General features: G+C 37.8%; 1 protein-coding gene across 1 annotated transcript in view; it reads right to left on the reverse strand.

The window, feature by feature from the left end:
- Nucleotides 1-1,289: 1,289 nt before the first annotated feature.
- The window catches only part of ARHGAP29 (Rho GTPase activating protein 29), a 53,401-nt gene continuing 29,640 nt past the window's right edge, over nt 1,290-25,050 (reverse strand). Inside the window, 22 exon segments of the mRNA XM_037404132.1 lie at nt 1,290-3,176; nt 3,575-3,694; nt 4,061-4,169; nt 4,339-4,645; nt 5,453-5,685; nt 7,201-7,338; nt 7,511-7,699; nt 7,950-8,113; nt 9,613-9,711; nt 9,883-10,011; nt 10,515-10,681; nt 12,463-12,653; nt 13,932-14,069; nt 14,311-14,499; nt 14,794-14,874; nt 14,987-15,097; nt 15,596-15,660; nt 15,945-16,070; nt 16,563-16,623; nt 20,529-20,595; nt 20,965-21,035; nt 21,037-21,062. Of these exon segments, the coding sequence (XP_037260029.1) occupies nt 2,278-3,176; nt 3,575-3,694; nt 4,061-4,169; nt 4,339-4,645; nt 5,453-5,685; nt 7,201-7,338; nt 7,511-7,699; nt 7,950-8,113; nt 9,613-9,711; nt 9,883-10,011; nt 10,515-10,681; nt 12,463-12,653; nt 13,932-14,069; nt 14,311-14,499; nt 14,794-14,874; nt 14,987-15,097; nt 15,596-15,660; nt 15,945-16,070; nt 16,563-16,623; nt 20,529-20,595; nt 20,965-21,035; nt 21,037-21,062 (3,680 nt within the window). The 3' untranslated portion in view covers nt 1,290-2,277.

Here is a 25,050-nt window from a genome sequence, read left to right on the forward strand (position 1 = left end):
GCATGAAGAGTCAAAGGCATTACAAACCAGCGGCGTGCATAATTCTTTTGAAAGCGATGAGTTTTTCATAAAATAATGGGGTTTTATGAGCCACCTGTGCACCCCCACGCACAGCACGCAGCGGGGTGCAGCGCTCCCCGGCTCCCAGCTGAGCCCACCAGTAGCTGCCCAGCTATGGGAAAACACTGAACGAAGAACCAGGGCAGATTTAAAACAGCAGAAACCTTTCACACTAGCAAAACACGGAAGCAGATGGTACATAAAAAGCAATATGGTAACTGCCAGTAACTGGCATTACGACTTGGCTGATGTTCATCTGTTTCTCACAGGTGAGTATAGGCTCCCTGATCCTCCATCACTGCAGCCTGCTCTGGCAAGTACTGGAGACCCTCCATCCAACTAGAGGAACAGCTTTTAATTATAACCTCAAGCTATTAGCATGTTCAGTGCTAGACATATGCTAAAACACTTTAAAATATAGTGAGACAATAGATTTCATGGTAGTTAACAAATAAATTAGCTATCTCATAGCCCTGATCTGTCCTGACCAGCACTACCCTTTCACAGCTGTGCTATGAGGTTCTGATACAACACCTGTAATGTTTCATTAATGCTATTTGCTGCTCCTTAACCAGTTGTGTGGGGTCTCCTTCCTCCTCCATTTTCTAAGTGGAACAAACTATGTCAAGAAGCCTTTATCCCTCCTCTCATTTTATTATGCAACTCACAATACCAGTCTGGGCAGATGGAACCTTCAGATTTTCCGTAGTATGAGGCAGCTCCCCAAAGGAAGGGCTCCGAGCATGGCCAGGGCAGCCCAGTGGTGGCAAGGGCTTTGCCAAGAGTGCAAGCCACGCTTCTGTGGAAACGTGACAAGGAATCAGAAGTTCAGCGTTGCGGGTTTAGTATCTTTTGCTCTGGAAACTGAAATCAGATTACGCCCACTGAATGCAGCGTGGGATTTTATCTGGGATATTTTGGGAAAAAGGATAAAGGGAATGCAGTAGGAAAGCCCAGCGTATTTTACGTTGTAAAAGCAGAAAAGCAATTCTTTGCTTTTCGTGTCCTCCAAGAGCCTTCTTGGTACTTATATCAGTAGCGATTACCAGGCTACAATAACTGTACTCTATAGTATGTGAGAGAGGGTCAAGCTAATTGTAATCTCATTGAGAAAAGCATACCACCCCCCATCCCCAGAAGACAGATGCAGCAGAGTACTATCCTATTACAAAGGCCAAATGTCTGTATTTTAATAAGTTAGAAAAAATCCAGATATGGAAGCCATAGAGTCACTGAAATGTTAACAAGTTAATATATTTTAAAGCAAATAACACAGTGTACACATAAAAACCATTTAATACAAAGTGAAAACCATTAGATGCACCAACTAATGCAGATTTTTGGTTATTTTCAGTTCTTTCACTGAAACTTGGAAGCAATGCTCTTCATTTCAGTTACACCAGGTTAAGTAGTGAAACTGATCTACAGCAAGCAAATCACTGCCTTTTCATTCACCTGGGAAAAACAGCACCACCGCAACTGACAGTCTCTCCACAAGGCCATCCCAATGAAACAGGCTGTGCACATTTGCCCCACTCGCTAAGCTATACAAGAAACCAGATGTGGATTGATTGCTGCTTCTAAATAGTAAAGCTCAGTAAGTGCATCCTTGCTGTACAAAAAATAATAATAAAGTGACAACATAGGAGACTGGCAACAGATAACCATGTCTGCCTAAAATATACACATATGGTACATAATTATGGGGCATGCTGGCCAGTACGTAAGTCTGTTCAGGAGCAAAGCTTTAATTGCACAGATTAGAACACCGAACAAATGCTTTTACAGAACAAAGCACAAGCTTTGGTTTATGCTTAGACACTGAATGTTAAACCTTCCATTTTTATTATAATGTCTATTATGAAAAATGGCTCCTTTCACTGCTACACGCAATAGTTGTTTCTCTATGGGTAAGTACTCCAATTCCATACAATGAAATGAAGATCAGTGCCTTATTTGATGAACCCATTAGCTGTATCTAGACTGGGAATGCATTAAATCTTTATGAAAAGCTACTGAATTACAAAAAAGCTTGACTTAATTCTTTCACAATTCCCTAGCCCTCCCCCCCCATTTTTAAAATGCTGCATATATAAAAATAACTTCAATATGGCACAAAAGTAGGATTCTCAAGGGAAGGCAAAGGATAAAGGGGCAAAGGGAAGCCTCCACTGGCAACATCAACAAATTGCATGCAGTCCAAGAGGAATTTGCAGCCTATACAAAATGAGCTTCCCTGTGTTCCAGTTCCTGGATCCTTTTTGGTCTGAGTCTCTGGTAAGTAGGCTTCAGATCTGTGGGGTGAGTGTCTTCTGAGCTAGTTTTTTGTTCATTTGTGTTTTGTTCAGTATCACCTGATGGAATTGCAGAGCTCCTAGCCTGTTTCACAGTATTATCCTGGTGAAGCACAGAGCTAGCACTGGCTGGTGCACATGCTTTAGCAGAAGAACCCTCTTCATTTTGTTTTGATTTGTTCGAGGGTGGTTTATAAAAGGTCCCTGGGGGTGGTTGCAATGTTCTTGGTGCTCTAAAGGCAGCAAGAGGACTGGCATCAGGACCATTCCCTTCTGTTGCAGTCCTTCCTGACCTGACAGAAACAGAATATGGCTTACTAGGAAGCATGGCATTAGCTGCACTATTACCAGTGCTGCATGACGAAGATAAAGCACTTGCAGTTCCACTCTCAAGTGCTCGGTTCTCCTGGGGCACATTAGTCACAATCATTGCTGTCCTTGATGTGATATCATACTGTTTATATTGCTTGTCCCAAGTTTTTCGCAGCATCTGGGTGTCATAACAAGGAATTCTGCAGCAGGTATTAACAGCAGGGAGTGCCCTCACCTCTGAAACTTCTTCAATAGTAGGGCTCCTGCCAAGCTTCTCTGGACTTACTGCTCCTGCATTTCGTGAATTTCTTTCATTCAAAACACATGGAGGAAGTATTCGGTCTACAGGTAGGCTCACAGGGCGAGTAGCTGGTTTTGTCCTTGGAACCCGCAATGGAACTTTGGTAATCTGACGGTTAGATTTTGCAGGAAATAAGTTAATTTTACAGCTGTCTTCACCTAGAGAAACAAATGAATCATTTCTCTCTGAAGCTGGACTCGCAGCATCACCTAGAAACACAAAGAGATGTGACAATCTTTACAGCAAATAAAGAGAAATCAGCAAACTTTTGCCAACAGAATATGAACTTTAGTAAAACACATATTGTACAGACATAAACAAGGAAAACATGAAGGAGAAAACAGGCCAAAGAGAGAGTGCACTTTTTGTCTGATGCTTTCCCATCCCTGAATATTTTCAGTTTTAATAATGTTTCAGAATGTTGCGCTATTAATGTACAGGACATGACTGAACTGGAAACACCAGCTGAAAATCAGTATCTAATTAAAAGAGATCATGTACAGTTACTCCTAAATAGATGAAATCATGTGTATGTTAAAACAAAACACTGTAGCAGCACAAGCAGATAAACAGAAAAAAATATCTTATAGAAGATAGGTTAACAAACCTGGCTTTTTTGGAGCAGAAACATTAATATCCAAAATGCTGGTAGCTGATGATTCTATCAGAGAATTACTCTTCCCAGAGCCTTCTGGTTTAGTTCCAGTGAGTGGCAATGATACATATTCTGGGGGACAGGAAATGGTCAAAACATGTTAACTGCTGGATACTGGTTTGCAGCATCATTGTGGATTTCAGGAATCCAGTGTCACAGCACAATTATATATTTTTTTTCTTAAAAAGGGAGAAAGCAAAAAACACCATTGTATTCTCTTACCAAATACTTTACGCTGATTCCATAAACACAGGTTTCTTGAAAGCCTTTAGAAAGATTTAACTCTCTGTTCCTCTTACAAAGATAAAACAGCATATCAAGCAGTGATAAGAGCGTTTTATCACATGCTTCTGTCTAAATTGAAGGGCTGCATCCACTATAATCCAATGTATGCATGACTGCTTATTCACCCACCCCAGGACTTTAAAGTGCACTAACCAGTTACAGATGTATCTACTTGTTCTTTTGTATTCTTGCTGTTGTTCGACTCCAAAACCAATGTAGCTGTTTCTGAAGCTCTGCTTTCACTTGGAGCTATCAGAATACCCTGTTAACAAGAGTCAGAGCAGAAGTAAATGAGAACTCAAGAGGAAAGGCACTTCTTAAAAAAAATGACAAATATTTAACAGAAATGTGCTCTGGAATGCTGCAGCGTTTGACATGGAAGTTAAGATGGCACAGGTAACATTGAGGCAACACAAGAAAAAGTTACTCACTTCCTTCACAGCAACAAATGACTTCCTCTGCTGCTGTGGCTCCCTCTCTTGTGCTGATACAGCAGCTCTGACTGTAATGGCAGCTTCTTCAGACTGAGATGTGCTCAGAAGTGGTTTCAATGAAACATCAAATATCTTTTCATAGTACATGATGAGCAGCTCCACCACCCGGGCCTGGTAAGGGTAATCCACAAGTGATGACAAAGAAACCGTAGCATCTGTTTGACGCGGCCTGATCAGAGTTGGGCCAAATATTATGCCAAGGTTACTGGCTGACATTTTATTTTCATCAGACTGTTCTGTAACCCTGCGTAAAGAAGGAAAAAAAAAACAACCAACAAACCAAACCCCCAAGAGTTAGAGGGTTTTACTACTTCAGAAGTATTTTAGATATTAAAATATTCTGTCTAAAGAGACTAAAAGACAATAAAAAACCAAAGGTGAGTTTGGTAGGTGGGAAGACTCTTCAGTGCAGCCTGCATTTAACAACAGCTTGGACTAGGCACTTTCCACACAGGCTGTTTTTATGTCCTACTCTGTTAATGTTATTAGGGGCTATTTGGAATTTTTGGGCTTGGGGAAAAGAACGTCTCTCTCATTCTAAATAATAATACACCTGTAGCCCAATATTACCCATTTTTATTGGTAGTCATCATCTTGGTGCATCCTCATTATACATCATCAATACAGTCCAGCATTTGGACAACAAGGAAGTGAAATGTAATTGGAGAATGGTTATTAACAGACATGAGACAAGTTTCAATTTTCTGTTAATAGCCACCAAATCACTGCCCTGACTGGGCCATATCCTCATTTAAATCACACCTAGGTCCCTGCAGCTGCCACTAGTTACCACCTGCTGACTGCAACGTTAGAAGAGAATGTTAGCAGAGAATCAAGAGTAATTGATTCCTTCCCTCCTTTCTTTCCATTTCATATTCTTCTCTCACCTTAGAATTCATTACACAGGAAAGAAACAGCAACAGAACAATGTTTTCTAAGGTGTATGTGACTTCTTCCTCTACAGTTATCAAAAGGGTACAAGAACTCCCTAGTACGCAGCATGTAACAGTTTATTCTTCAACATCAGTTTGCATTTTAAGTCTTTTCTCACCTGTGAAGGTGTCCAATAAGGTACTGAAGAGTGTTATAGTTTGGTACAGGCAGTTGCTTCAGAAGATCTTTAATTTTAATGATGATCCTATTCAGTTCAATACACATTGACTGTCTTTTCTTTGATCTGGGGCTAGCTTGTTTAGCATCCAATTCCTCATTAACATTCTGGCTTTCTTTTGCAAGTCCAATGAACTCATTGTAAAGCCGAAACAAAATCAAGGGTTCCGGAAGCTGAAGAAATAACAACATTTCAGAAACACACTCAAGCCTGAATTTTAACCACTTTGTTTCTTTCCAGTTTTTCTTCAATTTTGTCTTATCTAGCATCTTTGCTTAGATGATGGCATTGTTTAATCCTTGTTCATTAGCTCAAACCACAGTTTGTCAAATCCAATCCCAGCTAACAATAACACTCCTCCCCTACACCTTTCTCTGGAAATCTTTTGCTAGCCCTTTCCTGCAATAGCTTCAAGACTGAGCATTTATCAATACAGGTACAGATTTCAAGAGGGCGATTGCTGCGAAGGAGGGTGTCACACTGCATATGCATAAATACCATGATAATAGAGCAGTTATACTAGCAAAGACTGGAAAAATAAGTATTGTATGTGGCGTCAAGTTTGGTCCACATTCCATTTTCTTACTCTCTCAGTATGAAAATGAATAATTAATAAAGAAATACAGAAAAGACAAAGCCCTCAAGCCTGACCTGACTATTTGCGTTGCCCAGCTTAGATAAAAACAGAAAATAGGAACACTAGATAAAACTCAAAATGATTAGTTTTAACAGCCTCAAATAGAGTAACTCGGGATTCTGTCTGTAAGTGTCTTAACTGCATGTTTCTAGCACTGCTCCTGCATTTAAAATGAGCAGGTTTACCTAAAACCCACACCAACAGGACAGCTACGAAGGAAGTAATAAGACCAGAAAAAACCACGTTATTTGCCTTCTTTTTTTTAATTATGAGCCTTATTCCTAATACAGTACAGTGCCTCAAACTGGTACCCCAATATGATGTATATAATATGCTACCTTTTTATTTGCTTAAGTAGGAAGAGTACATCTTTGCAATTTTTCAGAAGCACTTAATGGTGATGATCATAGGATTGGAATGCTCATCTCTGACAGCCAGTGTAAGGAAGAGGACAGGACCCTGCAGCTAAGGATTATTCCTTTCAGGGTCAAGTTTTCAGACTGACTCAGAAATCTCACTGGGCAACATCCCAGATTCATTTTTTCAGATACATACTTTTGGGAAACTCAATCACGAAGTTTTAAAGCCCCATTTTGAAAGAAAAAGATGGATGAATCCTCTATAATGAGCACATCATCATGACCATTGTGTTTCATGAAATTTTTGTTAGCATATATTAACAGCAATACATTAGCATCTGTCTGTATGAGGAGGCAAGAATATGGGAGTTTTCAGCTTTACTTAAGACAGGCAAATTCAGTAACCAGAAAGGTTTTAGAAATTAAAGCAAGTGGATAAACAAAAGCTTGTTCTGTGTATGGTACTAATATTTAAAGAGACACTATGCCCAAGTGGAATACAGACTGTAGCACCAGCAGCTTTTCCCCATCCCTGTCATGGGCTCCACGTGAAAATAAAGAAGCCTACTGCAAATACACAATGCGCTCCTTTAATCTTCTGCTGCAGGACTGCTGAAAAAGATTTCTTTTTCCTCTTGTACTGAAGAAATATACTACACTATGGTTTTCTATCTGGCCTCTCAAGTACCTACCTGGCGGAGATACAACTTGAGAACATTGCTGATATCATGTGCATAGAGTTCTGAGAGCTCAACCAAATCCTTTCCATTTTCAAAAGCTTGACAAAGCTTTTCAACTCTTGACTTGGCTCCATTCACACGATATATACCCTGAAATTAAAGGACCAGTACAACTCTGTTTTAATTTGAAAGACAAGTGTTTTAAAAACACAGATGGTATCAACAGTACAGCATTAAAATCTTAAAGACTTTGTTATGTGTGTGTGTGTTTTTTTAAAAAAGATTGTTCATACTTAAGTTTTATAAACAAACTTGAGCATACCTTGACATTGAGCGCTCTGCTTTCGATTTCTGATGTACACTTTTTGATGATGAAAGGAATGCCATCAGGAACATTTTTAGCAGCTTGGGTAAATTCCACTCCAAACAAGTGAAGCCTTCCATGAAGTTTTTTGTGCCCACATTGAATAGCTAAAGTCTCTAAACATTTTTTATGGCATGCAAGCGAACACTACAGGGGAGGAAAAAAAGCACATGGTTTGATACAATCTGACACCATAAGAAATATCTCTGCTGTTTGTCACCCCATATGTGAACAAAAGGAAAGATTTATCAGTCTGTTGTGCTTTTGCTTTAAGTTCACAATGATTCTACAAGCCTCAAAGCCTCTGTACTTCTTATACAGAAAAATAATGCGAGTTTTCAAAAGTCCCAACTTTACATAAATCCCAAGCAGCTATTGGAAGTACTTTATAACTTACCTCCTCACATTCAGCTCCGTGAAATACCACTAAGCTGTCACATTCTCTGCATTTAGATGGAGCTCTCAACTTCCGCAGTTTGTGTGTTTGTGCTGCTTTGGACATATTAGCATTTCTAAAAGGTCCTGGAGAATTTGCAGTTTCAGATGTCAAATCATTTAAACCTGGAGAAAATTTTCCCTGTTTAAGTCATTCTAATAACTACTATTGGGATAGGGTATTCTGATTTTTTAGAACCATGGTGCAGAACACAGAATTCTTAAAGTAATAGCAACTATCAAAGCAAAAACATTTCAATCACAATGAAGCAAAACCATGTTACAGTTTACCTAACAGACACATTACCTATCAAATAATCTTACATAAAAGTAGAATCAAACAATCAGTTTTGCATTTTTAAGTATTTGAGCTTTCTCCTGTACTAATGGTATTGAAAATATTGGGACATTTAATTACAAGCACCCTACAGTTCAGGCAACTATTCATGAAAGTCTCATTCTATGTATCTCAAAATCCTGTACCAGAGAATAAAAAAATGACATTATGGTTTGGCCTGTAATGTTTCTGAAATACTTTAAATAATAATACTTTGCAGCAGGGAAGAATCACCACACGTTCTCATCAGACCCCATTTAAAATAATCATCTCAGTCTCCTATGATAACATCAAGGTATTTTCTAGATGATTCTAAAACAGAATAGCAACAGGTGCTTTTTGTGACCAATTTTTCAAGCAATTTACTTAAAATGCTATTAATAATTCTGTGAACCAAAATCCTTTGTTTTACAGATAAATGTATGAGGCAATTTTAACTTAACTGCCCAGAAAGCTTCTTTAAGGCACAAGTATTGATTAAACAATACCACTCCAAGTGAAAGTTTGCATTAATTAGCATTTTTCCAGGCTTTAAATCTGGATCTAAATTAGTGTTGTTAACCATAGGCTCATTCCTAGAAGGCAAAGTATACGTTTAGGAAATAAGGACTAACTGAAGAATTTCCTAAAGGATTTACTGAGCAAGGGCCACAAATATTTCAGAACTAGTCTGTAAATACTGCTGAATTCCCATAGAATTCTTTCTGATAATCCAGTTATTCAGGTTTCAGTACCTGTGGCAACACTGTCCTCCTACAGTCAAAATTATTTCGAAAATTAGAAATGGTCTGGTCAAATCTGGGGCAGATTACTAAACTTGTTCAGGTAAACTGAAAAGGGTAAAAATCTCTGTTATACCTTAAATGTTTGGATCCACTCTTTCCTAACTCGCCAGTTACCAACTCTCTGTTTCTGTGTATTTCACTTCAAAGTTTAGAAATGATCTTACATACCACAGTGCCATGCAGCTAATTTTAATTGCCAATGTCTGGAGGGGAAGGTTAGTGGATCATTTATGTTTACCTCAGGAGGGTGAAGACACTAGAAATGTTCTAAGGTTGTGCCTATAGTTAGTCTAAACGTATGAAGACAATTTTGCACCACTACATTAAAATGACCTGCAAGTTGTTCAACTCTCAACCTCAACTGGATGCACACTGTATTGAAAAACAACGCTGCTGGCAATCACAGCCTTGTTAACGAACTTTTCTTAAGCACATCAAAAAAAAAAAGCCACACATTAACAAAAAGCATCTTCTGGGGACTTCATGTATGGAAACAACATTACCACAGTCTGAAGGAGATGGTGGCTCTCTTTCATCAAGATCATCTGCAGATGACATAGTACCAGTGGAAGGTGTTCGGGGGAGTCGTCTTTTAAAATCCCCTAGCAAATGAGAAAAATTTTCAGGAAGCTGTAAGTATCAGTTCCACCCAACTGCTCATTTTCATTAGAGGCTCTATCCAACACTTGTTAAACTAACAATGATTTCTCCATTAATGCAAAACAGTCTAAAGAAAAGACTTCAAATTAGTATAGCAGTGAGTGTAGCCGTACCTGGGCTAGCAGATGGAGAATCCATGGACCGTGACTCGCTGCTCCCCCCTGCACTTTCAGAATCACTGCACATTCCTCCACTCTGGTTGCCAACTGACCACGATCTAAATGGTGGTGGCCCTCGTGTCACTTTTCAAAAGAAAACCCGCAAATTCCAAATGTCAAGGATGAAATTACATTATTTTGTTTAAAGACTGTTTATATTCAAAATAGGAAAATACTGCAAAAGTTGCATGAACATGCAATATAGTAAAAGAAACTACAGCATGTATTGCTGTGAACACTTTGGGATGTGAGATAATGAATGTCAGAAACTTGATATTTGTGCTTTTGCAAAAGACCTGAAACTAACATAACATTTACAAATCAAATGGATTTTCCATTGCTGAAGTTAATTGCAATAGTTTAGTATACTGAGCTTGACAGTACTTGCTGTTTGTGTCTCATCTCACCTTTCCTGTCAAAGAATTTGACCTTATGCTCAAGTACATAACTGGTTTTATAGGCTTTGAACTTTAAAATACTTTTTAACCTCTTCAGTGCTGTATTTCTGACAGCAAGACATCAAGCACATAATTTTTTTCTGTATTTTTATTTAGAGACGAACTCCATTTGAAATACAGAAGAACTACCTTGGATATCTGTGCTGCTGGAAGACCTCTTCTCTCCAATCTTTTGCGAATGATGATAAATGGGGCTTCCCACATCATCTACTGTCTGTGCAGGATAATCTCCTGAACACTGAGATAAGTTACCATGTGACGTATGGACACTATTGGTTGATTGCTTATTAAAAACCCTTCAGAAAGAACAAAATAATTTGAAGAGTGAGTAAGATAGAACTGAATAAAAGCCATGCATTTTTTTATCCCTGGGCACTAGGAAAGCTTCATTTAATTGCTGTTCATGGACATACATATTTGGTATGTAATTATTGAAGCCCCAATAAAAATATTCAAAAAAAGATAGCAATTTTTTTTTAAATATATGAATTTTCCTGGTGTTTCCTTCCCACCCCATAAATCAGCTTTTCCATATCTCTGCAAGGTATTACGACTGTTATTTTGCAGACTTTGTAAAAACAGCAAATGTATTCATCTAAATACAAGAATAATTCAGAGGCTATGGCAATCTACTTTTATGCTTTTCTCTGAAACACTCTCTGCCCAGCCATCAGAATGATTCACTTATAAATGTATAGGTGTTAAAATGCTGTGCTTTTTTTAAAAACACAGAAAATATGTTGAAGCTGCCAGAGCTTATAGTCAGTCCATTGTGAAAATCTGCTCTCACGATATGGACAGAAACAAGTTAAAGTAACGAATGTAAAACGCTGAAGCACCCTGTGGAAAAAATGGCCTGCTAGACAAGTTTAGCAGTCAGGAAGCTGCTCCTTAATCAGTTCTACCCTACCCACCTGAAGAAAATAAGACTTAAAAAAACATTAAAAATTGCATTTGTCCAAGCTACCATCCCATAAATAAATGCAGACTTAAACAATAAAAATGATCACTTCAAGTACACGAAGAATCACAAAGTCATGTCAAAGAAAAAAGGCAGGAAGAGGGGAGCAGAAAACACTTACTCCTATAAATCTTAAGCAGTAAATAGCTGGGAAAGCACACAGTATGAAATTTCATGCTCATCAGTTTCTCGGGCAGCTGCATAGTTAAATCCACCTAAGTCAAAGACTGTGAGTATAGCCTAAATCAGTCTTAAAAGGCAGGAAATTTACAGACAAGAACTAAGAATCTCAGCTTTAACATTGAATTTCCTGGCTTTTGTTGGTAGAAGTCTGACTCAAGCCTTAAGGTTTTTTTGTATTTGGTTTCCTTTTAACAGACTATGACCGATGACGACACTTCCCTGTGTAACTGTGAAACACACAGATTGGAATGGATATTCTGGTGCTTTAGTGCCAAGATGACTATTTTACAAGTTCAAGGTGGAAAACCATTTGGCATACTAACATTAGGAGCTATCTTTTGTTCCCTAGTCTTCCACATTAGCTGTATCTTTTAACAGTAACAGTAAAAACTGCCATTTCACACAGGCTGGAAATTAAGTTACAGCATAGGGACCTGTGGACTCTAAACTCTTTTCAGACACACAAGACAGAAATTGAGCAACACTTCCTGCCAAAAAGTTGCCAAATGTAAACAATATTAAAGAAGGTACTGTAGCAGCAAGGCTTGCAGAAAAACTACCTCCTCAGACTTTCTAAATTGGTTATCAAATACTAGTGCCACATCATACTACAGAGTTCGCAATTTACATTTTCCGTAGTAACCAGTATCTATATTTGAATAGTAGTAAATTAATTCCTGCACAATGATTGTCAATGGTTTAGCAAGTCTTATTACACAAAACAATACTCTGCTTCGGAATTTAAAGTTAGGTTTCAATGTCAACATTATATACGACCTACCAAAATATGAGTCAAAGAAATAGAGAATGGTAAAGCTTGGTAAAACACCAGAATTCATTTCAGTCCTCCAAAAACATTGTTTTACTGTTAAAATGTGTGTCTAAGCATTTAGTTCTAAACCAAGCAAATGCCAACTGTAGTTTGGGACTTACCCATCAACTCGGGAACTGTGGGTTTCAAAAGAACCTGATTCAATAAGAACACCTTCCTTCGGTAAGCTTTTCACAAACTCTGAATACTGCTGACCAGGGTCATAGAGTTTGGCACTCTCACAGAGGGACTGGCAGTTAACTGGAAGAGATACAACCTGAGCGTGCTGTAGCTGGAACAGGTTAACTGTTGCCTGTTGGGAGAAAAAAAAAAAAAAGATCACTTACTAGGTATTTCACTTGCACTTTGCTCAACCCAAATTAACATCCCAACAGAAAATTATTTAGACAATAGGACTAGAAAAATTCTATAAAGTAACATTTTAGGGATGGACTTTGTGCAGCATTCCCCAAAGTCAACTGCAAAATCTTCATCCGTAGTATAGGTACTAGTATTATTGTTCATTTTGGGTTATTGAATCCTCCAGGTAGCAAAGGCAATTCCAATGGCTTCCCACTTTGGGTTGATCAAGATAAGCAGCAAGGGTTTTTTTGCTACCAACAAGGCATTTTTCATGCTCTGCAGGAAATTTTGGTCACCGCTACAATGATGAAGTAGTTGGCGTTACAAACCCAAAGGAGCTCCATATCACCTTGATACAGAAAAAGCATAAAACTGTCCTGACAGAACAGATTAACTGAATGTTTTCCTTGTTAAATTACGTAAAACTTCTAAAATATTTTATCACAAGGCAGAGACCAGGAAAGGGAACAATGCATGGATGCTTCTTCAGCATCGGGGTTCCAAAGCAGTTCACAATTTAGATATATTTGGAAGTGACATATTTGTCTAAGCTTTCTACTGGCCTTAGGGATTGGCTTTTGGGTTGCTTTGGGAGAGGGTGTGTCTATGTGTTTTATTCTTTTTCATTTTCCCACCCCCTGCTCCAGCATTAAATTGTCTTTGTCTGATCTCAAAGAAGTACACATGTATCGCCATAATGCGGTCCTAAAGCTTTTTTAAAAACTGTGTGTAGATACACTGTTTTGACATTCTTTGCTTATTTACATTACATTAATATAGTAAATTAGTCACAATGGGTCCTGAGTAATTGAGACTGTCATCAAGATTAGCAGGCTCCATGCTGCAGTGTGCTAATGTCCATTCTGTGCTTGAGCCAAACACCTTTGCTAATGCACTAATGAAAATAACGGGAATGGGAGCTGTACACTTAAAGCAACAGATTAACACTACTACTATCAGTATTCTTAGAGATATTTCATAAGAATTACGTAGTCAGGGTTCTCCAAGCCAACAGCTCATAAAAAACATTTAAGACTCATCTAATGCCCTCCCTTCTCCCCGTCCCACAAAATCCTAACAGAAAGAGAACATCACAAACAATAGAAGTTTTTCTTCCTTCACTATTGGTTTGACCTCTGTCTTTTGAAAAACTTTCTATTTTAAGGCTTTGTCTTAGTCTTAACAATATTTATGCATCTGTGCCAAAGTTTTTAAAAAGCATGCTTACAGCTTTAAGAGTAAGATCACACTGGTAAATAAGCTCCCGAAGCTGTGTTAAGACATCACTTTTAAAGCTTTCCAAATCGTTTCTTTTTTCTTCAACCTCTGCCATGCTTGCTTTATAGTGTTCATTGGCCTCTTCAACCTAGAGAAAACACAAGTATAACGTGCTGATGGATTACAGGCCTTGATACTAGAAGCAAGAAAAAAACCCCACACAAACGCATGTAATTGGAGATCCCCATTTAGGATAAAAGTCCAAACGAGCACAGCAGGATTAAAATTAAGAATTATGAACACAACACTTGCTCAAATGCTCCCATTGGGAAAGCATGAGCAAACCCAGCACAGGCTTAACTTTAAAAGCAAGGAACAAAACCTCTCACTTTTTGAAGAGCTTCCTCCTCTAGCCTTCGTTTTTTTTCCAGTTGCTTGCTGAAATCTTTCACAAAGCTTCCACTCGAGCTAAGATGTTCCTCCTCAGCACGAGCAGTGCAGGATTTTGCCTTTTCATACTCATCTTGACGCTGTGTATATAGCAACTTTGCTTTTCTTAGAGCAGCTTCTAGCTCTTGCTGCAGTATGCAACAAAAAAAGCAAGAGAATAATTATTTTTAATTTCTAGTTACTTAACATGGTGTTTAGAGGCTGTTATGCACAGGTCTGTATGCTACAGTGACAAGTACATAGTCATAGAAAAATAACCTCTTACAAATACAAGTATGTAATGACATTGACAGTGACATATTACAACCAACACGCCCTTAGATTCTACATGTGAATTTAAGTGCATAACAGCCTAGTTTGAAAGTTTTGTCCTTTTGAAGACTTTTACATTGAACACTGTTAGATATGAAAGAAATACCAACCATTTTTTTCTGTTCTCGCTGCCAAAGCTCCTTGATATCTTTCCTTTGCCTATCCAATTCATTTTTCCTTCCGAGAAGAGGCTAGATAGGAAAAATTAACAGAGTATATAAAAGGCTTACAGGCTGCAAGTTTGTTGCTACAAAACTTTTTTTAAAACCTAAACAATATCTTAGTCTTTTTCTTTAAGCTTACCTGCACAAATTTATTAGACTGGAGAGCAGCTGCTGTTTGTTGCCAAAGTTGATTGTTCTCAATATCATTTTGAAAAGCATTAATGAATATTGATTGGAATGGCATATAATCCTAAAATTACACAAATGAAAACATTTATGTTCTAGGTAAGGTAAAGGTATGCTGACATTCTAAACGTCTGTACAACTGTACTAGGTTTTCAGTTAAATTTAATAAGGTATTTATGTGTCTGTGGAAGTCAGAATTAGGTATGAATGTAGTATTTACTAATTTCTCAGCTACATTTCATTTTACTAGGAAAACACTCTGAAAGAGAAGTCTACAAGTCCAAATCACAAGGCATACAAGATATTAGACAGAAAAAAAGCATATTGTGAAAACTGTAAGGCTATACTGCATTTTCAACAAAAATAAATTTATATATCCAAGTTTCAATAGGAGATGAAAAGACATAAAATACAGCAGACCTTTTAAGCAGTGATTTACAGTATAAATCAATTCTCTTTCAACTTAAAAATGCACTCCTCAACATCCCCAAAGTTTCACTTTTTGGCAAGACTTCTGAAACACTTTTAAGACTTTAAAATAAAGCCCCTAATATGTACTCACCTGGTGTCCAACAACAGCTTTAGCAGTTTCAGCCATTTTTGCTAAGTTTTTAGCACACTCCACCTCTGTTAAATAAAATAAAAAAATCACAGTTACTATTTTACACAAACAGTTGTACTACCTGCTAAATGCTTTTTATGTTCTCCCTTTAACAGACAGGCTACAGAGGGGACCACTTCACTTTGTTACAGGCCCTTAATTATACGAAATGTGGGATAGTTCTGTCCACTTCAGCGGAACAGCTACTTATTTAGAAATCACATTATTGACAGTCTGCAGCACAGAGGCCTGACAACAGATTTAATTTCATCATGACAAAGCTGATTAAATGCCAGAAAGAGCCACTCACCCAAGCTAAGCTTTTTTTCTACCCATGCGACTACATCCTTGGTATATTTTGACCATGCTTTAGCATAGGACAGAGCTGATTCAATTCCACTGTCATTTCTTAGCAGCATGCTATCAACCTCCTCTGCTCGAAGATGTCCTGAAAATAAACCATCCAACACAAAGAAGTGAATCTGAGACATGACCACACACTGAGAGCAAAGCCAGTATTAGCCAAACGTGAATGCTTAAGCAGCTCTGATCTTGAGTTGGTCTTTAATGCTAGTTGACTCTAAACAGGACTGACAGAGGTTTTAGGACAAATTAAAGGGTCATAGTATTTTATCTGGAGTAGTCATATGGTCAGCATAACTTTCTTAAAGAAAGTGACCCAAGAAAACACCAGTCATATGATGACATACAGAATTGCTTCAGGCACTGCTGCTTTTCTGCCCCCAAAAAGCAACCCAGGCTGGTTATTCACAAAAGTGTAAAACCTCTGCAATAGCAGATTTTCTTCAGTGAAGTTTTAATGGCAGCACAGGTGTAGAAAAGTGACGAAACATGTTATTTACAACATTTTAGAAGATGAAAATACAGGTACAGCATGGTTTTCACTAATATTGAATGAATGACCTACCTTGAATATCATCCCTTTCGTGCAGTGAACCTCCAGACTCCACAGAAAGATTCTCAAAAGACTGGTACACAAGAAACAAAGCATTAAATTAGCAAAGAAAAACTCTCACTGGAACTGACAGGCTAGCAAAATAAATGGCATCATCTGCTCTTTTCTGTTTTTGCAGATAGAGCAACAAACCGTATTGTAACTCCCTCTCATCTAGGGCACCATACCTTCTAAGCTCCCATAGCTGTTGATTGAAACATAAATAGCAAGGAATCGTACACCTTTAAATCAACAATCCCGAAAGGCTGTGATGAAAGAGTTAAATATCAACCTGATTTGTTACACAATTAAGTGAGCTCCAGCTTTTCTCAGATCCCTACCTATCTCTTAAAAAGCATTTCATACAGACACCATTCTACAAGCCATTAGAATCCTGTATATTTTCCTCAAGGGAATGAAGTTATGATTTCTCCTAAATTACTTGCAGGTGTGCACTGTAGGCACAACAGCTGACTAGTAACACTTGCTAATGAAGCTCTGACAATTAGTATAACATGACAGAATTCAATCCAAGAATATAAGGAATCTAGCACAAGAGTTCATCCATACCTTTGTCCTCATACTATATTTTGCTACCCTTTTAATTGTTCAATTTGAACTGTTTGTAGGACTGCACTGTAAACCGGGCTGCTGCATAAATTTAAGTGAATAAAAGTTTGCCTAGTAACCACCACCCCCTTAAAAAAAAACCAACAACAACCACAGAACAAAAAAACCCAACACAACCCTACATAAATTTAAAAGAATAAACTACTCTTAAAAATTCTGAGGTAGAGAGCAGGCAAAAGAAAAAGTCCAAGAAATAGCTGCAAAGTGGCCTTAATCTTCACAAAACCAGCTTGTTTCCATTTTAGACTTTGGTCCTGTTTTGTTTTCAGACTTAAAAGCTAAAATGGAACACAGTAACAGTGATGCAAGTATCTCTTCAGGTTTTTTAAATGTAAATGGAAACTTGATCCTAAGTCATACAGAAATCCATCAACAATCATTACTTACTTCACAGCAAAAGCAGTTCTTCCATATACCAAAACTTGCAAGGTATTAATCATCAATTACATTGAACAGAATCAAACTACAGTCTAAAGCACAGTGCCAATCCCAAGAAAGTGGAGTACTAGCACAATTGCTGTCTGATAAAAGAGTTTCAGTGAAATGGAAGGGCTTTTTCAGAACTGGTGGGAAACCCATCCAAAGCTGACTATCAACCAAATAGTAAAAAACCCGTAACACCCACCCCCGCCAAATTTAGAGATGTATCAATATTCCATTGCACAGAAAGCCTGAACTAGATTTAGATCTGGTTTGGGTATAAAGTATTACTGTCTCCAAGTAGATTTTAAAGTGGCATACAGTTGTTAGGGAAAAACAGATAAGAGGACACCCCACCCCCCACTTTATATTAACTCAGGATGCACTTTTAAGTTCAGGTCCTAAAAATTATTTCCCATTATACAGACCTAAATCGTTTCAGTTCTAAGAACTGTTCACTCCTTTCCAATAATTCAAGCACACATAGTTAGGACAGCTAATCAATGCTCATTCATCCATCCACATTCACCCCACTGCAAATACATAATACCACATTTTAAAAGCAAGCACAGGCACTAGTTTTACCCATGTCCTGCAACTTATTTTTAGAATTTGACCCATACAGCTTGCCCTCTCATGCATCCAGAAACTCACCCCAGTGAGACTAGCAATAATGAAATAAAATAAATAAAAAAAAGAAGCCTGACTTCTGGAGAGTTTTCATTTCTCAACTTTAGCCAGCCTCTTCTTTTTCCTATTACCCAAGAACTCTCACTGTAACAGAGGCAAATCTCTGCAGACATTTTGAAAATTTTATCCTTCCCCTTTATTATGCTCTCAGATCTACATAGCATTGAATAGCATTCAAATAGCTTGTTAAATAATGAAAGGTCAGACATGCCCGTCTCATCTCTTCCAATGTATTCTAAAGCTCTTCTGTTTTTAATTAAGAAAGATTTTTGCTTCCATCTTGTACTTCTGGTTTTACTACAAAGGCTAAAATGAGAACAATCACATTTGCTAAGAGGCAGTATACATATCATTTAACTTAAGCTTCCAAGTGGAATGCCTGAACTAAAGAATGTAGACTCCCCTGCAGTCAAGAGAAGCACGAACAGCACTGCCCCCCCCACCCCCTTAGAGCAATCCTCAACAGCTTAGTTGGGGAGGTCCCTAACTTAACAGGCAATTAAAATCTCTCTCCTTAATTAACCCTCAAAGCACTTACATGTTAAATTCTACCAAAATATTATGCTCTAACCTTTTGTAAGATACAGCTAGCTGCTGTGTTCAATGACTGAATGGACACATCTATGGGAATGAGAACTTAATACAGCTGCTGAAGTATTTTGGTTTTAATTCCTCCTAACACTCAGCTCCTAGTTGGCCTCCAAATTGCCCTCTGAATTGCAAATCAAAGTGAAATCAAAGTGAAATGCTTCATCTGTTAAACGTGTATTTCCCTAAATGAAAATGGACTGAATTTAAGACAATTTCTAAGAAATTATCCCATCTGCTCCAAAATTTATAATTGTTACCTTCCATATTAGCAAAAGTAAATGACACTATAAAAAATGGCTTTTAAATATGTACTGGTGACTTCTGGAGCATCTAGAATAGAATTCCTTCTCCATTTCACTGTATTTAATTTCCCTTTGGTCTTTCCTCACCTCCACATTCATAAGAACTATCTTTTAGCCAAGCATTCACTTCACGATACAATACATGGGAACATCTCATTTCACAGGAACACATTTATGCACTGCAAAGCCATTACAAGATGAAAAGATTGGCAAATTCAGCACCTTCCTTCTGCTGGTGAACCAATTAGCTGAAATAGTACTTGTTCAAATTGCCTCATTTAAAGTTACATGAGATGCTGGCTTCTATGCTATTTTATTTCATACTTTTTATCAGCAATCTAATCCTCTGATTTCAAGTCTGCTGGAACCAGTTTTCCACATAGCCTCCTTTCCTCTCCATGTTGTTTGAGGAGTTTTGTCGCAGCTACAGAAGTAGAACTTCTGTGATCATCCATCTCTCATGTGTGTTACCAAACACAATGAAATTAAAGACTACTACTCAGATGTAGCTGCCACAGCATTACTATGATTATCAAGCCTGTGTGAAGAAATGCTAAACCTTAAGTACATTTCAAAGCAAGCCTTTAAAAATTCCACAATTAAATTTTTAACCCTGCTACCACTTAGTTTGTCATACACCCAATTGTCAACTACATTTTCCTTGCATGTAACTTAATTGACTTGATTTACTTGAAAGTCTGCTTCTAGATGCATAAAAATTCAAAACAGAATTTGGTACTGAGCATTTTTTCATGTCACCTTCAAAGTGGTTAAAGGGGAGTTTAAAATGCTAATGTTTTTCTCTGACTATAAGTTGACAGTGCTATTCAGTTCTCTTACTGATTGCTGAAACAGCTACAGCACAACTGGGCTCTGGAAGAAGAAAAGGGTTATTTTGTGATTAATATTAGTCCTTAAAAGCCCAAAGGAGGTCATTAAACCTTTAGCTTCTAGGTCTAAAAGGTCTATTTAAACTACTCCAACCTGCATATCATTCAATATCTTACTTTTAACTATTTGGTTATTTTCACCTTAACCAATTCTAAGATCTCAAAGACAATACGCAGGTTGTTATTACATATTTGAGTGCTAGCCCACTGAGTCAGTCACTGGCATTTAGAACAAGAATACATTTAAGTATCTGAAGCTTTGAAGGCATTTTTAATGCGTTGTAATCGTTGTTTCAGCCTCTGAAGACTCCAAGTGTCCCCGCCCCATGATGCACAGAGTTTCAGTGGAAATGAAAATCCTCCTTAAAAGATAATATATTCCACACTCTCAGAGAAACGTGTTTAGCCTACCCGACTCTCCGAGATACAGGAAGTCCCAATGACGAGCCATTGTCTACATCTCCCATAAGGAAGTCTGAAACACTGCCAGAAAAACAAAGAATTGTGTTACTTCATTACTTTACTTACCAAGCAATTTCAGATCACTGAAGAAAAATTCAGATAGCATTTCTAGTATCCTTTAAAACGCTCTGCAACAATTTTAGAAGTAGTCTTATCGGTCCCTGCAATTTCTATACCATCACTGTTTCCTTTTTAAGGAAAAAAACCCAAACCAAAACAAGACCACCATCAACCATCCAAACAAAGCAGTACAGTGTTCTGGATGTGGTTAATTTGTATTAGTTATTAACTAATATTGTCCAAAGAAAACTAAAGGTTTTGTTGCTGTTTAGTCTTAGTTTGATTCAGCTCCAAGAGCTCTTTCAAAGCTCCTTCTGGATTCCAACTTACACGTTTCCAAAGGTGAATGCCAACGTTTCAATGGAAGAAAATATTTCACTGAAGAGTTCTCTCTTGTTTTCCTTCATTAACTTCTTTGAAGTTCACCGCTTAGGAAAAAAAAAAAAAAAAATTAAAGCAAGGGGTGAGAGGCAAGGTCAATCAAGCAAGTCTACTAGGCCTAAAGACGAATTTTATAGTTTCCTCCAGAACATGCAACATTATACTTCCCTGAACAATTTAAAAAACACAGTTTTCAAGAAGATTAGTAAGAAATGAAGGACTAAAGGAAAGAAATTAATACAATCCAGATGCTTCCCACAATAAAATCGGATTATTCTCTCACTTCCTATATCTTCCCACTTAAAAAGCAGCTTTGTGTGGGAACATGATGGTAATGTGACAGCAAGAGAAAAACAGTCGTTTATCAGCAAGAGTCAAATCACACAGCAGCAGCGCCACCGCAAAGTAGCCCACAAATGCAGTTAAGTATTTGAAAAACTCTTTCTTTTCTGGTTAGAAATTTAGAATTCATAACAGGAGCAGTAGGTCCTGGGAGTACCCCCACCAAACTGTATGCAATCCTGTATGCATGCAGAACACCGGATCTCTGGCTTAAGTACAGACAAACAAAAAATATCAAAAGGTAGTGTCTGTTGCAAACCCCTTTAATTATTAGCTCCATAGTCTGGGAAAAGCCCCTCAGTTCTGCCTGTTAAAAGTAAAGGAAAAACCTCAGCCTAACTGTCATTGTTCCAAAATAGGAATAGGAGCATTACTGGACAAACTATAGACCGTTTAAACTGGTGATCAAGACCAATATTTAGCCGCTCAGTACTGGAACTTGAACATGCTTCCAACACAAACTGGAATAATGAGACAGGAATGATTCATCCAGAGTTTCTATTAACAACTACTGGGCAAGGGAGAGGAGGGAGAAAAAAAGCACAACCATTTTGTGTTTTCAACTTAACTCCTTAATCATTGGTGACTGGGAAAAATTTTGTAGAGAAGTTGCACGTATTCCTTTGAGCAGAAGCTGAACCCTCTGAATGGAAGTTTTCCCAATTTTACATTGCGAGAAGTGACAATTTCACATTAGTAGTTACTGTTTGAAAGTTTGATTTTTTTTAAGCAATGCAATATTCTTAATTATCTAGATGCTTAAGTTACACATGCTTATCTGTTTCAGATACACTGCAATGACATATACAGTTCTTCACTCCTATTCGTCCCTTTTTCAAGACCCGTGACAATGTTGATTTATGTATCCTCCTTATATTTCAAGTACAAATATGGAAATAATGGACCGCAATAACTTCTAGAAGTAGCAAAAACTATATCCCATTAAGATGTTCCGTATTCTATACACATTATCTTAGCAAATTACATTAACAGATTTTAAGTCTTTAAAAGTATCCAAACTTCCTGCCAGGTGCCTAAATGCTAACTGGTAACAAACAAAGAAAGTACAGTAATCTGCTCCTCCATTAGACTTCCTTTGTGAAAGGAAAAGTTTTTTAACCAGTAAATTAACACAGTTGAATCCACTCCTTTTTACACAGCATGCCAACAGGGCTGATCAACATTTTTGTAACAATTCCTATACAAAGCTACTACAGAAAATATGTATTCCTCTCATGGGTTATTTTCACAATTACTTGCAGATCTGGAAGAATGTGTTGTAATAAGCCTACCGCAAAAAAAACCCCAACCAACAAAAAACCCACACATATCGCAAAAATATTAAGTCACTGTTGCCACAGTTCACGGCTAAATTAAGGCTTCTCCTACCTCTTCATTCTTCTACACTTCATAATTACATAAAAAAATGCCTCTGGCAGCTTTGTTTGAAATGAGACTCAATAAAGCTCCACAGACGGTAACTTTTTTGACAACTTTGTTAATACCACTGATTTCTTTATTTTTTTAAATTTGGGTTAGTTGAAAACTTCAGCTTTCCAGAGATAATGTTGCTTATAAATCTAAACTTTGCATTCCAAACCATTAAGCAACAGCAGTTATATGAGATCTATTGATTATCAGCCACTAATGACTGGAAAAATCATTTGGGTGCTGGCGTGAAACACAAACTGTTTCCAAATTAAAAGCAACAAACAAAAACTGTCTATATAAAAGCACTTACCGCTGAAACATTCGTATATCCATTAGCTGCAGTGTCTTCAGAGAAGAGCTTCTTTCGCTTTGTCCCTGAGACATTAATTTAGATGCCTCTTCCTAAAGAAATGCTGCCTGTTTCACCTCGGTCTTCCTGTTTCCAGGAAGAGTTTTGTTAAGCTTTACACTTTATATACCAGAGAAACCCTTTCTTCTCAGGATCCATCACAAATGGAATAACTGATCTGAAATTTTTCTCAATTACCACTTCTCCCAAAAAAGGTTAGTCCAAGCTCTCACTAAGTCAGTGGAATACAAACAGCTTTCTTGTAGCCTACTACCACTGGAATGCTGATGTACTTAACATCAACTTTAAACCATGCACTCTTTCCCCAGGACATCCTGACTGCACACAATAGCTACTGACAACAATGAACTATAGTAATCTTTCCATGTCTGGAAATGACAGCTATCTATCTATAGCTCTACAGATTTCAAAGCAAGTATAAAACTTAATGCTTTCACATAAGGCTTCAGGGGGCACATAATGAACTTTAAAAAAATCATATGGTAGCAATACATTAAAAACCAGAATCCAGTACTTGAAACGCAAGCCTAGCTTGCATTAAAGTGGATCTATACTTCTGAAGTTAGCAAAGTTGTCTTCAAACTGAGCTGGGTTTGGCAACCTCATAAAAATGCTGCAAGACACTGCGAAGTTTCAACTCTTGGGTCAAGCCACCAAAAGCTTTCTGAAACAAGCACAGAACAGCCTGGGGAACCAGCAACAGCCATGGAAATTTTGGAAGCCAGAATTCCAGAAGCTGAAGCAGCACCTAATGACATTCGAGCAAGGCTTCTGAAACTACGATGAAGAGGCTTGTCAGCTGTCAAGACTCAAGTGCAAACCAGGGCTTTAAACATAATGCTTAGACACCTCACAGTGACCACAGCACACAGTTTCTGTGAGGGTCTTACCTCCTTCCAGTCAAATCAAGACAGCAGAGCCCAGGAAACCTAGGGTCCACAGCCACGACAGCATCTGCAAAAGTTTGCTTGCTTCCTCCTTCCCTATAGACATGTGCAGGACTGGCAGCAGCAAAGCAAACTGCAGGGCCTGGACAAGTCTAAACTACACCAGCTTACAGAATTTACTCTTTGCAGGTCAATTTTCTTATTTTCTTGAGTCTAACAGACATACCTGGTAACACCACCACCTATTTCCTTAGACAGGAATACATCTTCAATCCATATTTTACTAGCTGACTTTTAAGCAGTAAGCAACTGGTTGACTTGTTGGACCTGAAGACCACTCTAACCAATTTTCTGTCCTTAAACTCCTAACAATGCTTTCAAGAAATTTTTATTTTTTATTTTATTTTTTATTAAAAAATAAAAACACCACTCACCCAAAGAAAAAGCAGCCAACCAAGACCAAAACACACTCCCTTCTCTCCAAAGACAGACTTGTAATACTTCTTGTTATAACCTCTCATCATCTTCAAAAAAAAAAAAAAAATATATATATGGGGGGGGGGGGGGAACTTAAAAAGTAGTATGCAGACTGGAAAAAGACAAAAGAAAAAGACAGCTGGAGAGGGTCAGCAGGCTGTCGAGGCCCCATTGTTCTACTTTTAGTTTTCTATGCTGTGTAATTTCACCAGCCTGTACTACTACCAAGTCTGTCGGCCTTCCAAAATTCACTGGAAGTCTTTTCCTACTCCCCATCCATAATTTTGCTCTGAATTTACATCACAGATACAGCAGAGCTGAAATACTTCACCTTGATAGAGATATTAACTTTGAGCAGGAACCTATTAGTAAAAAAAAAAAGTACCTAAAAAGGGAATTTCTACAAGGCAAGTGCAGGTTTCAGCTTTACTAGGAATCTACGTTCGTTCCAGTGATTCAGTTAAGTCATACAGTTTAGAGAAAAAAAACAGTGTAAACTTGAATTTAGCACGGGATCAGGAGAACCAT

The sequence above is a fragment of the Falco rusticolus genome, chromosome 11 (genome assembly GCF_015220075.1).
Source record: "Falco rusticolus isolate bFalRus1 chromosome 11, bFalRus1.pri, whole genome shotgun sequence".
Lineage (NCBI taxonomy): Eukaryota > Metazoa > Chordata > Aves > Falconiformes > Falconidae > Falco > Falco rusticolus.